The following is a 15,393-nucleotide window of genomic DNA, read 5'->3' as shown; positions in this document are numbered from 1 at the left end:
GTGGGGTGAAGCAGGATTGACCCAGCTTTGCTGGGAGGTCAGGAGCAGAGCCCTTCTGAGGCTGTGGTCCGCAGCAGCCCCAGCACTGGATCTATTCAAGCAGCAGTCCTCAGCTGGGGCTGTTTTACTCCCACAGGACATGTGGCGCTGTCTGGAGACATGGTGAGTTGTCACAAGTGGAGGGGTGTGCTGCCGGCCTCTCGTGCGTAGAGCCCAGGGACGGCGCTAACCATCCTGTGATGCACACAGAAGCCCCCACACAGTAAAACAAAAATCATCCTGCCCGACATGCTAATCGGGCCCAAGTTGAGGAACCCTGAATCAGTCAGCGTCTGAGGGCGTGGGGTTTCCTGGAGTCAAAGCACCTTTAGCTGCAAAGAAGATTGTCCCTGAACTCTGTCACAAGTCCGGCACCGTGTTCCTCTAACCCTCAAGGGCATGTGAATGACCACAGGCTCGAATGCAAAGGCAGGTCGGGATTCCGCACGTCTGGGGAGGACGCCGTTGCCGCTAGCCACATGTCACACTCTTAGTAGCGAGGAATTTTGAGTGTATCCATAATTGCTCCCTTTCCTTTCCCCTTCTCCCTCTCTTTCCAGCCCCACCCCGCAGCCTTCCCTGTCCTGCTCTGTTCGAACATTCCGTGCTCTGTCACTGAAGAACATGTGGTGGTGGTTAAACTCCACTGCCCAGATGACAGCTTCTCTCCAGCTGTTGCCAATTTGAAATTCTGAGTGTTGATGAAATCAATTGACTTAGTTGAAAAAGAATCCTAAGGGACCTGATCAAACTACCCCCACACACACTTGAATCCGCGTGTCCCTCAAAGACATTTTTTGCAGGCTCTGAGACACTCAGACTGTGCAGAGTGCATGACTTTGGGGAAGCTTGGGCTTGATTCAGCTTCTCAACCAGAGGTTCTAAACCAGAGGTTGACGGTTTCTAGAAAGGACCAGATGATAAATATTTTAGGCTTCGTAGGTCATACAGTCTCTGTCGTGACTACTCATTCCTGCCATTGTAGTAGGAGAACAGCTCTAGACAGTGTGCACGTAAATAGGTGTGTCATGTTCTAATAAAACTTTATTTACAAAAACAAGTAGTGATCTGAATTTGGACCATGGGCTCTAGTTTGCAAACCCCTATCCCAGACAGTTCCTACTCATGTCTCTGCTTCAGGAGAAAAAAAAAAAAAAAGTCATAAAGGGAAAACCCTACCGCAAGAGAACTAAATCCTCATCATGAGTCGTAAATGTCTGGAGGGCTAAGATGAGTAGTTATTCTTTCTTTTACTGCACAGAAATGTAAAATGAGAGTGCACCGTTTAGGCTGGCAGAAACACAGCTATGTCTTTCTGTGCCAGTTTTTTTGGAGGGGAGGGACAGGACTAGAAAGCACAGTAAATAAGGAACAGAAAGGTGTAGCAAAGGGCTGTGTTACCTTGAAGTCCGCATTGCCTTCTCTCCGGACTTGAGTGCGTACCTTCTGCTCTTAGAATAAACGGAGGGACGAAACACCACAAAAAGTGCCTTTCTTCCATCAGACCCAGGGCATTCTTTGAAGGTATTGATTTTTCTCGCTGTCGCCGCTTCTATGAGACCTTGCACTTGCAGTGCGGGGCTGTTGCTGAGACTGACATGCTCGTGTTGCTTACAGCACCCCGGCTGTAGCTTTGTGCTGACAGTTTAACCACATAGGAGCACAGGCAAAATTCCATGCGGACCTTTCCCTGTGGGGGCAAGGCCTGCGGTGCTGACAGAAACCTGCAGCCCCTGGGCATTCGTGTCGCTCCCAGCCACACCGATCGCTGGGATAAGGATAGATGTAGGCCATTAGCTTCCCAGTCACCATGGAGCCCTGCTCATACATCCTGCAGTATTTGGGGAGGAAAAGACCCTCTCTGTCTATTAAAAACAAAGAGTTCCCCTGGAGAGGGAATGACTTTGCATCCGTGTCTCATGCGATCAGATGGGGTTCTTCAGCCAGCTTCTCCAGAATGTGTTGGGGTGCTGTGATCATGCCAGTGTCACATGTGGGGTCAGACTCTACGGGCTCCCCAGAGAATGGAGTTGGCAGTCTCCGCCTCCCCCACCACACCTGGCTTGCAGGCATGCACGTGCACACATCATAGCTTGGGCAGCAAGAAAATAAAGTGTGTCTATTGCAACAGGAGAGAGTGACATGTTAGAGCCCCATTTGGTTGGGCTCTATCAATATGCAGTGATTTGACACTGAGTCTCGTGCTGCACAGACAAATGGAATAAAGAGATGAATTTCCTCTGTGTAGAGAAGCATCCCCAGCTGCAGTTCGGAGGTGCAAATCATTTTAACAGCAGCTCCTCTTCAGTGAACATTGCCATGTGTCTAGCCTGGGTGGGTCGTCTTTCTCGGGTTCGTTCATTCATAGGATCACACCTTGAAGCATTTGTTTGCCTTTACAGTTGGCTGGGTATAAAATTCTTGGGGCACGCCTTCTTTCACTGGCAGCTTGGGGTCTTGTTGACTACTTTCTTCCAGCATATAGAATACCACGATACCAGGCAGCGAGATGAGGGCTGGCAAACAGGAGTTAGTTCCTCTTGGAGGTTCTAGACTAGCCCAGGAGTTGAAGGTGAAAGAGAGACCACACGGAGGTACTGCAATTGTGATGAGTCTTAACGAGGAAAAGTACATTTCTCCTCATCTAATGTTGCTACAACTTCCAAACTCAGATACTGTTGTTATACCCATTTTAGAGATGTGTCTCTAGAGGCCCAAAGATTTCCCCAAGTCACTCAGCCAGGGAGTGGCTCTCCAGCTCAGCTCGCAGGGAGGGAGGGAGGGTTTCTCAAGTTGAGGTATAATTGGTGATAGTCTTGGGCGCATGGAAGCTGCTAATTTAAACACATCTCCAGAGCTGTGATTAATAAGCCCATACACTTTGTGCAGATCGAGGAGCTAATTATAAACCACCCATTCTTCAACTTTAGAATTGGAGAAGCCCCAGATTGTAGGCCGCATAACGAATCATCACAGACAATGAGATTGACATGTGTAACCGTGAGTTTCTATTCCTGACAGTTGGCATCCCCCATGTCTGAATTACAATTGGCTGTTCTTTAAGTCCTGGCCCACTCCAGGTCAGAGGGTAGCTGCTTTTTCCTCGCTGTGGCAGTGTGAGGCTTCATTGACCTTAATTCCGTACATATTTTGAGCACCAGGGGGGCACTCCTAGTTCTGGGGGAGTCCGATGAACAGGGGACATGATCCCTGCTCCCAGGGGACATCCATTCAACTGCAAACATATGAACTTAAGAAAGTAAGTCAGGATGGGGACGTTAGAAGTCAAGGCTACAAAGTGACTGTTCTTGGGGGGATAACTTGATACTTAGAGCAATCAGGGCAGGCATCTCTGAAGAGGTGACATTAGTGATGAGTGGAAGTCAACAGTGGAGGGGAGGGTTTTTCAAAGAGGGCTGGAATGGGCTTGCTGGTAGTGAAGATACAGCTGAAGCCAAGTAAGCTGGGAAGAGCATTTTGTGGGTGATCTTGAGGTCCCTGAGGGTCTTGAGGTCTGCATAAGGACTCTGGACTTTGCCAATAATGAAATTAACCACAGAGATACCTGTTGAGGGGCAAATGCATGATTGATGCTCATCAGTGGGCAACGTCGGCCATTTCTGTTCATGTTCTGCGTGCGGGAAGACCCGGGAGAAAAATCTGAGTTAATCAATAAGGTTTATTCATAAGTAAATTAATGTATTAATAATGTCTTCAGTGAGCAGGTAGCATTTCCAATCCCATCCCCATGTCCCCGAGGGAATAGCCTATGTTTGGGATAAGCAATCAGTCGTAGGCCGTGGGCTGGGCAACGGGTCCCTCCTGTTCTTGACAGAGCATTTTTCTCTTCTGGGGAGGGTTGAGGTGGTTAAGGTTATCCTGAGATTGCCCAGAACACAGAAGTACAGCACGAGAGGGCAAGATCACCTCCCAGGGGGACTGAAGCTGCCCTTCTTCCTGTTAACCTCCTCATTGAAATAAGAATCTGTTCACATACAGAAACGCTTGACTTGGGGGCTTAGAAAAGACAGGGTCAGGAAAACAGCTTGTTTGGGAATTTATGGTCTTCACTCGCTTGTGGATACTGACCCTGATTCCACTCCAGGCCTTGAGGAGAGAGCCCAGCAAAGATCACTGCACCCACCTATAGCTTTTACTTTTCCCGGTGATTTTGAAGAATTTTTTTCCTTCCCTACTGGATGGAGTTCATCTGCTCCGACGACTCATTCATCATCCTTGGTTGCTGTCCTGTCCTCTCCGCCCGCAGGTTGGAGAGGTTCTGGAAGTGATTAGGCTGTCGTAAATCAGCTTTTATGATGTGCGTGTCAGAGATAAGCAGCAGGGAAAGTGGGAGTTAAAGAACTCATCCCCTCGTGCCCTGACAATTACCCCAGTAATGGAATTAAAAAATCTATATGAAAGTGTCGTGGTTGGCAGAATAGTTTCTCCACAGGCATATCCAGCATTTAAATTTGGCTCTTTAATGAGAACACTGCTTTATTTTTATGCCATGTTATTGAGGTATAACTTATAGAAGGTAAAAAAACAAAATATTAAAACTGCACCTCGAGGATTTTTTTTTGTGTATCTTTTTATAACCATTACCGAGATCTAGATACAAAACATCTCCAGCACCCTCGAAGTTTCCCTTACGTCCCTTCCTGCTGACCTGACCGTAGACAGTCTCAGGCTGCTCTTGAACTTCATATAAATGGGCTCACACAGCACATACTCTTTTGTGTCTGCCAGCATTTTCTGCGACATTCATCCCCGTTGCTGGGTGTCGTCGTTCATTCTCGTCGTTGTGTGGAATTCCCCCATATGATGGTTCCTCAGCTGTGGCATGACTGACCTCTGGGGCTGGATAATTTTTTGTTGTGGAAACTGTCCTGTGTGTGCACTGTACGGCATTCAGCAACATCTCTCTGCCCTCTGCCCATTAGATGCCAGTTGCATACACGGCCACCCCCTAGCCCCAGTAACTTCCTTGTGCATGGAAAACCAAACCATTATATATGCATACACTACAATTTTTAGGAAACTTTTTATTTCACAATAATTTCAAGCTTACTGAAAAGTTGCAAAAATGGAACAAACAATACCCAGAATGTACTCTTTACCTAGATTCACCTCTGGTTAACAGTTTACCCTGTTGCATACAGTGCTATTTGAAGGGAGAGCAAGATATTTGCATGGTGTTGTGTTTAGTTTATCGTTGGTTCTCTCTTGTGCGCGCATGCACACACACACACACACACACACACACACACACACACACACAATGTATTCCTGAACCATTTGAGAGGAAGTCACATCCGGCTCAGCCATGTACTACCATATTCTTCCCCGTGTATTTCCCAAGAGGAGGGATCTTCTCCAACATTATCATAATTAACCACCATTATCAAAATTACCACAGTAGATTTAGCATAATATGGTTATTAATTGCCCATGTCCCAATTTTTGTCAGTCGTTCCACAGTTGTGCTCTATAACATTCTCACTAGAGAATAGGTTCCAGAGGGATCAGGTATTCTATATTGCTGCCATGGTTCCTTTGTGTTCTTCAGCATAGAACATTCCCTCAGACTTTTATGATAGTGGGGAAAAAATGATTTAAGGCTATAGTCCCTTTTCTTTTCTTAATAGAATTTTCTTCATTTGGGAGTTTATCTGATGTTTCCTTCTGAATCCAGTCAGGAAATGTTCCTGACTGGAACACTGCATGAGCGACGTAGGTCCTCAGGACCTACGTCGGGAGACACGTGATGTCCAATTCCACGTCATCAATGATTTTTCCTTACAAACTAATAAATACATGGAGAAACACTTAACACCATGCAAATATCCTGCTCTCCCATCAAATTTTACCCCCCTGACTTGAGCATGATTTGACTCTTGCGTGAAGCAGTCTTTACGTACAGGGGTTACAAAATGGTGGTCTTCCAAATCCGGCACCCCTTCTATGCGTACTCATTCTGCTCGACATTCTACTGTATACAAGAGCCTAGTCTTCTCCCCCATTTGTTTATTGGTGTATTTATCTGCTATCAGTAGGGACTCATGATTTCCTCTTTTTTCAGTGGTTTATGAATCATTACTATTTTTAATGTTTCGATGTTCAAGTGCTCAGCTTTGGCGAGTGAGAGCCCCTCACGTTTCATTTCCTTCGGTTCTGGCAGAGCAAGATGTTCCAGGCTCATCTCTTACCTTCCCTCCTCCTCTCCCGGAATCAGCCACCTCTCCAGACTCCTAACTCCTTTTAAGGAGGAACGGTATAAAAGACAATTTATTGATCCTTTTTCCTATTAATTGACATCTGAGTTCTTTATAGTTCCAACTTACTATAAAGAAAGCTTCTCTGAATACCCTTGTACATTTTTGGGACCTATAAACTGATTTCTGTTTGGTGTATAATCAAGAGTAGCAATGGAAAATCATAGAATCTCCACTCTAATTTTACACCCAACAGAAATAACACATAAGTCCACATACACAAAGGGACACAGATATTCAAAGCAGCTTCATTGATAATGTGTGTGTGTGTGTGTGTGTGTGTGTGTGTGTGTATTTAGCTTAAACAAATATTGCTAGGTAGTTTTTCAAAGTGTTCATAGCATTAGTTTTGTCAGGGGAGTGGAGTTGTTGGCCCCAGCAGGTAGGGAAGAAAGACCACTGGCAGGGGTCATTATGGGCCATTGCAATCCAAAGACATGTTTCCTGCAACCAGCAATGGCAAAGTTGCTCATCTTCCAATAGATAATGAGTGAAAATGCCGAGATTTCACCACCTGGGCCGTTCTTAAGCTTCTCTTTCGAGAGTGCTGTTTTAGGGTGCGCAAAATGGAAGTTACTCGAGTCAGGAATCTCCCGCTACCTGCAAAATGGTTTTCATTTCAGTAATGCCGGTGACAGCACTCAGGGACTATGGGTCCATTGTTAGAGATACCCGCTGGTCATGGTGTTGTTTTAAAAAGTGCCTCCCCTGGGGAAGAAGGAGTATCCCAGAGTCCCACTCACATCTTCTGGCTGTTAGGGGCCCATTTAAAACCCTGGAGCAGTCATTTACTAAAGATCCTGAGAGAGTAAATATCCCTCTGTGTACATGCAGGGAGTCACTTAGTGTTCCAGACATTTGAGCTGTGGGGCTTGGGGACTGCAGGCACAGGGCGAAGCTGCTGGAGACTAACAGGAAAGTGAGTTGGTCTGGTATCATGGGATTAGATGCGAGGCTCAGTGTTGGTAGAAAGTGCTTGGGCATGGCCCAGCATCTGTCACTGAAAACTTCCACATCCAAAGTATCTGTTCTACGTATTTACAGTGCAGCATGAGATCAAAGAAGTAATTGAAGCATTTTGTAAAGTGAAATTCTAAACAGAGGAAGCATGCATAAGAAGTACTATGCGCTCCTAGTGACTTCGATGAGCCTTTGGAGGAATTAGTAACTAATAAAATGTCCCTCTGTGGATGCATTTTAACCAGGCGCCCTCTCTAGGTGGGCACTACCCCCCTGTGGAGTGGGGAGAGCTCTCCCACACATTCCGAGAGAGCCTTTGTGCAGTGTACCACTGCACAACCGTATGCAGCGATCCTGGATAGCCGGTGGTTCCGATGAACAAGACTGACCATCTGTATTAACCTCCGTGGACCTCTCTTCCCTCTCTCCCCCCAGGCCTGTCCGCAGATGGTGGCGCCAAGCGCCAGGAGCACCTCTCGCGGTTTTCCATGCCTGACCTCAGCAAAGACTCTGGAATGAATGTCTCTGAGAAGCTGAGCAACATGGGCACCCTTAACTCGTCCATGCAGTTCCGGAGCGCAGAGTCGGTTCGCAGCCTGCTGTCCGCCCAGCAGTACCAGGAGATGGAGGGAAACCTCCACCAGCTCGGCAACCCCATCGGGTACAGAGACCTGCAGTCCCACGGCAGGCTGCATCAGAGCTTCGATTTTGATGGGGGGATGGCAGGCAGCAAGCTGCCGGGGCAGGAGGGCATGAGGATCCAGCCCATGAGCGAGCGCACGCGGAGGAGAAGTACCTCCCGCGACGACGGTCGCCGCTTCCGGCCTCACCGCTCCAGGCGTTCCCGGCGCTCTCGCTCGGACAACGCCCTCCACCTGGCCAGCGAGCGCGAGGCCATCTCCCGGTTAAAAGAAAGGCCCCCCCTCAGAGCCAGGGAGGACTACGACCAGTTCCTGCGCCAGCGCAGCTTCCAGGAGAGCCTGGGCCAAGGGTCCCGGAGGGACCTGTACGGCCAGTGCCCGAGAACGGTGTCGGACCTGGCTCTGCAGAACGCCTTTGGGGAGCGGTGGGGACCCTACTTCGCCGAGTATGATTGGTGTTCCACCTGCTCCTCCTCTTCGGAGTCCGACAACGAGGGCTATTTCCTAGGAGAACCCATCCCCCAGCCCGCGCGCCTGCGATACGTCACAAGCGACGAGCTGTTGCACAAATACAGCTCGTATGGCCTCCCCAAGTCTTCCACGTTAGGGGGCAGGGGACAGTTGCACAGCCGGAAGAGACAAAAGAGCAAAAACTGTATCATTTCTTAATAGGATCGGGGTCAGGGAATGGGGGAAGATGGGAGCTAAGAATGTACATTCAGAAACTTGCACTGTTTTAAATTTTAAAGCGCTTTCGGGGTGGTTGCTGGAGGAGAAGAGGGAAATGCTGGCCGTCGTGGAGGCAAGGCTAGAGCCTGACTCAATAGGTAGACACAGTTCTCGGCATGTCGACTCTTATTTGCACATTTCACTTTGGAAACGCTGTAGACTCTGGAGGCCAGGGTCGGTCCCCTCCTTCCCGTCAGTCTGTGTTGAGTCGCCTTTCGCAAGATGGCAAACTGTTTCCCGCTCGCTTATATCCTCTCTGGTTCTCTTACTTTTAGGACCCTTTTTCCAGTGAAGTAATTTGTTTATTAGCCAGGACCCAAGACTAAGTTATTTACATGTCCATTGTAAATGCAATGTAAATGAGAGTTCTGATAAAATATTTTTGTATTTTGTAATATCAAAGGAATTTCTATATCGTAGGACTCAGTGGAACTTGCATGCACACCCCGCTTTGTCTTTGAGTAGTATTCAGGGGTGGTCCAGGACCACCTTTTTTTTTTTTTTTTCTTTTTTCTATACAAATTTGTTACATGTCAGTGAGACCTTTTTTCAAAGGAGTTTATTCAATTTGACTTTCTGTGGCTGAAAAAAAAAATTAACTCTTACACCCAAAGTATTTTATGCTCCATTCCATCTTAAGGAGACATCCTTAAATCTGCTCCCACCCTCGGTAGAATTCCTTCTCTACAAAGTGATAGTAATTTTTTTTTAATTGCAAACGTAACTTTTGCCAATTAGAGAAACCAACCAGTGTCCGTCAAGTCCCGTGAGCAACGCCATCCCTGCTGGGAACATTGAAGTTGCTTGCTATTGATCTGTCCCTTGGGGGAAATGAAAGTGACTGTGAGTGGTACCCGTCGTGTGATGTCAGCATGACGTTGTTTTGAATGTGGCATTATTTTCTGGTGCTCATGTGTCCTGGATTATATTATCTGCTTCCCTTTACCAAGGCAGACGGAACAGCTGCCTTCGCCTGACAACCGGTTGTCCTCAGTGCAAATGAACTTAAGCAGTAGACATTTAGGGGCAAAATGTTCGGCGGGGCTCTGGGAGTGACGGGGTGTTCTAGATCGTACGTCATGCATGAAGAAGGAACAAGGGAATTCGAAAGCAGAAAGCAGGTCAAGGGTAGAGACTGAAGGGGACTATGAAGGAAGGTCAGAGCAAAGAAGAGCTTCTGGAAATGAAGTAGAGTGGAGGTGACCACTGCCTTGAATAACCCCCCCAGTGCTTGTGGAAAGAATCCAGTTTAACACACCCCGTAACCAGAGTGTCTGGGTTTACCCAGGAAAGGGAGCTGCTCGGGAGATTTCAGGGTAATGACCTTGAAAAACAAATGCAGTTCAGAGGGGGATTTCCATGTTGAACTTTGGGGACTGTTGGTCAGACAGAAAATGGGCTCAAAAGTGAGTTTGCTTGAAGAAGACATTTAACGGTTGTGTTGTTTATAGTAAAATAAAACTTCCTACCTTGCTTCAGTTCAAAATGAAGCGCTTGCTGTTTCTTCCATTCTCCTCCTCCCTTTAATGGATTGTGGCAGTTGAAATAATCCATCGGAGGACCCACCTTTAGTGAGATGTACTGTTGATGTAGTTACACGGTGTATCTCAGTGGCCATCTGCCATGGTGAGGTGAGCGTGCTCTCTTTTCAGTATAGTAGTTAATATTTTCTAGTATATTTTTATGGAGAGAATGTGAAAAGTGGCTTTTCAGACACCATCCCAAATGGTGGGTCTGGGGAAAAGAAGGCTGTAAAGGACGTGGAAATGGCACTCCATTCAGGATGTATTAAAATAATTTGCTTTTCAGGTATTAATATGACATTTGTCATTGTCACTGATTTTTTAAAAAAGCAATGCAAATGTTGGTTGTGGCTGTTTTCCGCATGCTATCTTCATATCTAAATGCTTCATTAATTATCCAAGCCTCCGGAGAATTAACTCTATTACGTTTGTATAGTAAGTTTGTAAACTGCTTGGCAAAACTGATTAAGAAATAATGTGCAACGCCATGCTACTGAAGTGGCAGGTTTCTGGTAGAAATCGGGCGAGTCCAATTTGGAGTTTTGAGTTCCTCGATTGATGAGACTAAAAAGGCATTTTGGAAAAAGAAAAGAGAGACAAAAGTAGATCGCTTAACATAGCAAACAGCTGAAAATAATGTCTGTCCTCTGTGGCCTGGAATCCAATGAAAGAAATTCTCCTGGTAAAAACTGCTTTCTAACTCCATCCTTTCCAAAAGTACCTCTTGCTTTCCCCAGATGAGGCTTGAGCCACCATCGGCAGAAAGAAGAGGGTGGCCAGAAACCGACCCGTAGCCACATCCCATGAAGGGGTGAGAGGAATAAGTGATTTCAGAGCTCGCTGCCCAGGAAGCATCCGGCAGCTCAACTGGCCAGAGCGTGAAATATTTTGAGATGCAAGCCTCAGGGTCACGCTGTCTATAACCAAGGTCACCTCCATGTGCTCCATCGCGGCTTCTCCCCACCCCCCATGCAGTCAGGCACCTTACAGACGATGCCCGTGAGGCTGGTCAAATCATCACAAAGGTGATGGGACCTCCAAGTGAATGCCCTGGAGAGAGCAGGATATCATTGTTGTAGGAATTTCCACCATGTGTGATAAGTTACACCTAACATCACAGAATCCCATTCCCAAAAACATTGATCAACGTGTTCTCTTCTGAGGCAGGAACTTAGGGTCCTCACCGGCTCCCTCCATCATAACCACGAGCTCTTCCTGGTCAAGTTTTGCCAGTGAGTGGGGCTTACCGTCACCTCTTCCTAGATCATCATTTCAGCTTCGATAGACTGTTCTAGAAAAGTAATCTTTTCCTAGTTTCCTCTCATCTCTAATGCCTTGGGTTTGCTTTTTCTACCTCTCTTCATAATTGGTCTTCTTGTCTTTCGGTTAAAACCACTGCTTTGGACTTCAGGTCATTTCTTATCACTGCTCAATTCAGTGGCAACAGAACTGACTCTTCCCCAGGAAGAAGTAGCCATTGACGCTTTCCTGAATGGCCCTGCCGATACATACAGCCCTTGATACTGTGAACAGCTCTCTTAGCAGCCTGGTGGCATGGACTGTGGCATTCAGGTGCCCTTCCTTCTGTCCTGTAGTTCGGGATCTCTATCAAGTGTGAAGGCGAATGAGGTGAGGGAAAGCACCGTGCTCCCTGGTCCTGCGCAGGTTCAAGGCGGGTAGCGTTCCTAGTGTTGGTTGTTTGATGCCTTCTTTCTCCATTCACCTTCTCATCTCTAGTCCTTCCTTTCTGCCCTCAGCCCAGTGAACAAGCAATTGGGTCTTTCCAGTAGGGGACCAGGAGACAACTCTTGCTCATCTACTTTTCCCATTCTGTAGGATGCTTTTGCCCTGCAACAAACTCTATTTCCTTCTCCGACAGTGGCTTTCCACTTCTTGGGTACCCCTCACCATTGCTGGGTTCAGGTCCAGCCAGCGAAGACATGGATGTAGCATGTGCTTTGCCATCACTGCGACCCGGCTGATAAAACCAGTGGATTGCTCTGCGCTTTCCCAGGGAGCATGGATGCAGCCTCAGAAATCTCTGTGACACTCCAAGCAGCCAGGATCAGTTGATTAGAACTAAGGTCATTTGATAACAAATCTCATTTGTGAACTGATTTTTATTTGCCTTTCCATCATTTGCCATGGGCCCAAAAGAGTACACCAACCTTTTAGAAAGCATCCTCCATAAATGGCTGTGAGAGCCCAGTTCCTTTGTGGATGCCCAAAGTGGAGGCTGACTTCTTTAAGCAGAACAAAGACAAATCTCTTTGGCCTCCTTTTGCATTCCCGTGTTCTTGGCCAGTTATGACAGGCAACCTTCTGTCCATCCTTTTGCAGAGGTCAGATAAGAGGCCATCTTACTCTTTGTCCAATACCACCTTCTAACAAGAAATAACACAAATCTTTACATTCCAAGGAGAAGAGCTCTTTGTGTATTTCTGTCTAACAGAAACAAGATGCTAATGTCTGGGAAGGAGGATCTCTCTATGACCAAAGGAAAGTGGGAAATGAAACCAGTTATCGGAATATTTCGTGCGAGAAGAGTTGCTATTAGCAACTGTTTAGCAGCTTCAAGGCTTTGGAATGGGCTCTACGGCCAGCCTTCCACTGCAGGACTCCTGAAGCCTCCTTTCCTGATTTTGAAGGCAGTTTCAGATTGCCGCCTTTTGAGGTACATCTCTCGAAGCACAAAGGAAGTAGAAATGAAGACAGCTTTGCCTTGCCTCCGGTGCTTGGTCCCTTGGGGGCGTCAGCAGACACCAGAGCTTGTCTGTCTGACCACTTGGAAGCAGTTGTCAGGGTTAGGACCAAGAAAGGACTGGATTCCTTTTCCGTTTTCTCATAACAGTAGCCCAGTCAACACAAGACTGCCATAAACCATGACTCACTATTGGGAGCTATACTCCTTGATAAGCTTCCTGCTGACAAAACTAGCTTTCCCCAAGGGGAATAAAAAAAGGAGGGAGGAAAGTCACGTCATGTAGGAAAACATTTCTGGTGATTTAGATGCGATGAATTTGTAGGATGGAGAAAAAATGTTCTATCCTAAGCGTTTTCGGAGACATCCCTTCACCCTACTGGGCATTTGGCCATTCGTGTTCAATAGGTCACTGACCCACCTTTCTAAAATTTCTTGGAGAGAGTTACCCACTAATAAGGTCTGTTCTCCAACCTCTCTAGTTGATATTCCTGTGTTTCCATAAAGCATTTTGGTTCAATGATGGACCCTGACTTAACATTCTAAGGTCTACGAGTCCTTCCTTTTCCTTAGCAAATTAGGACTTTGGCACTTTTCCCTCTCCTAAACACATTCTTTCCTGTACAGGATTGCTTTGCCCATCTCCTGCTTTAACTCCCAGTGCATAAACAAAACCTCAGAGGGTCTGAGAAGGTGAGGCAGGCCAGACTCTGTGTTGTGTGTCGAGTGTCAAGCTATTTGTAAAGAAGGTCTTCAACGGGCCTTTGGTGTGGGCTCTGCCAGAGACTGTTGTGAACACTTTGCTTGAGATCCGTGCCCTGTAAAATGGATATGTTTTACTGATGTCTGTAATACATTTGTAAACTTCCAATAAAATTTGAATAAAAGAAATGTTGCCAATCTTCTCAGTCCTCCCTCCCTTTCCAGATTTCTTGAAATCTTTGCTTTTGAGCATCTCAACGAAGAAGACAGAGGCTACACGTGTCCGGGGGTGAGGTTTGCTATGAAGGATGAATTCGATTGTGTCAATGGGATTTTTCAACCTCAGCACTTTTGACGTTTGGGACCAGTTCATTGTTGGCGGCGGAGGACCGTCCTGGGCCTTGTACGATGTTTGGGTGAGCAACAATGCTGACGTCTCCATGCACTAGATACCAGTAGCTCCCCTCCGCCTGAGTTGTGACAACCAAAGCTCTCTCCAGGCATCATGCCCATTAGGATGGCTACTATCAAAAAAATAAAACATAACTAGGGTGGGTGAGGAAGCTAAGAAATTGGAACCCTTGTGTGCTGTGGGTGAGAATGTAAAATGGTGTGTCCTCTGTGGAAAAGAGCACAGCAATTTCTCAAAAAATGTACACATAGGGATGCCTGGGTGGCTCAGTCAGTTAAGCAGTTGCCTTCGGCTCAGGTCATGATCCCAGGGTCCTGGGATCAAGTCCCGCATCGGGCTCTCCATGCAGCAGGGAGCCTGCTTCTCCCTCTGCCTGCCGCTCCCCCTGCTTGTGCTCTGTATCTCTCTCTGACAAATAAATAAATAAAATCTTTTTTTTTAAATGTACACATAGAACTGCCATATAATCCAGCACTTCTACTTTTGGGCTTATACCCAAAAGTATTGAAAGCAGGGCCCCAGCAAGGCCTCAGAAAGATCTGAGCACACCCATGTTCATAGCAGCATTAGTCTCAATAGCTAAGAGGTGGACGCAACCCAAATGTCCATCAGTGGATGGATGGATAGGCGAGATGTGGTGTGTACGTACAGTGGAATATCATTCACTTTTAAAAAGAAGAAAATTCTGTTACCTTCTACGACATAGATGAATCTAGAGGACATCGTGACAAATGAAATAAACCAGTCACAAAAAGACAAACATCGTATAACTCCACTTCACGTGAGATACCTAGCATAGTCAAGCTCAGAGAGATAGAAAATAGAATAGTAGTTTCCAGAGGCTGGAGGTGGGGGAGGAGACTAGAAAGTTATTGAATGGATATAGAATTCTAGTTTTTCAAGATGAAAAATCTGGAAATTGTTTGCACAACAATGGAAATATACTTAATACTACTGAACTCAGCACCTAAAAATGGTAAATTGTATGTTATCTTTATTTTCACACACTTTTAAAGAAAAGAAAGAAAATGCCTCCACACGTTGCTGAATGTCCCTTGGGGATAAAAATCACTCCTGGTTGAGAACCACCAAAGCAAAAGCTTTGCTTTCTTAGCATCTTTGTTCATTAAGGATCCTAGAAACTGACTCCTACCCAAGCCACACAGTTAATTTTCCGTTATTAGCAGGAATTAAAACAAGAAACCCCAAAATATTTGTGTTAATGTTTAAGCAAATAATAGGTGGGCTGTCTAGAGAGTTATGTCCATGGCTGTGTTCTGGTTAGGATGGCATTAATGTCAAGGCGCTGGGGCACTGGGGTGGCTCCGTCGGTTAAGTGTCTGCCTTCAGCTCAGGTCATGATCCTGGGGTCCTGGGATTGAGCCCTGCGTCAGGCTCCCTGCTCAGTGGG

At 46.5% G+C, this 15,393-nt stretch overlaps 1 protein-coding gene across 4 annotated transcripts in view; it reads left to right on the top strand.

Annotated features, from left to right (window-relative positions):
- Window positions 1–13,759, top strand: part of PRICKLE2 (prickle planar cell polarity protein 2) — a 311,727-nt gene extending 297,968 nt beyond the window's left edge. For all 4 annotated transcript variants that reach the window (XM_026501177.4, XM_026501174.4, XM_044384993.3 and 1 more), the window contains one exon: window positions 7,710–13,759. In XM_026501177.4, the coding sequence (XP_026356962.1) occupies window positions 7,710–8,584 (875 nt within the window). In that variant the 3' untranslated portion in view covers window positions 8,585–13,759. The remainder of the gene's footprint in view (window positions 1–7,709) is intronic.
- The last annotated feature ends 1,634 nt before the right edge of the window (window positions 13,760–15,393 follow it).

Source organism: Ursus arctos, unplaced genomic scaffold, assembly GCF_023065955.2.
Source record: "Ursus arctos isolate Adak ecotype North America unplaced genomic scaffold, UrsArc2.0 scaffold_14, whole genome shotgun sequence".
Classification (NCBI taxonomy): domain Eukaryota; kingdom Metazoa; phylum Chordata; class Mammalia; order Carnivora; family Ursidae; genus Ursus; species Ursus arctos.
This window is presented reverse-complemented; position numbering and strand designations above follow the sequence as displayed.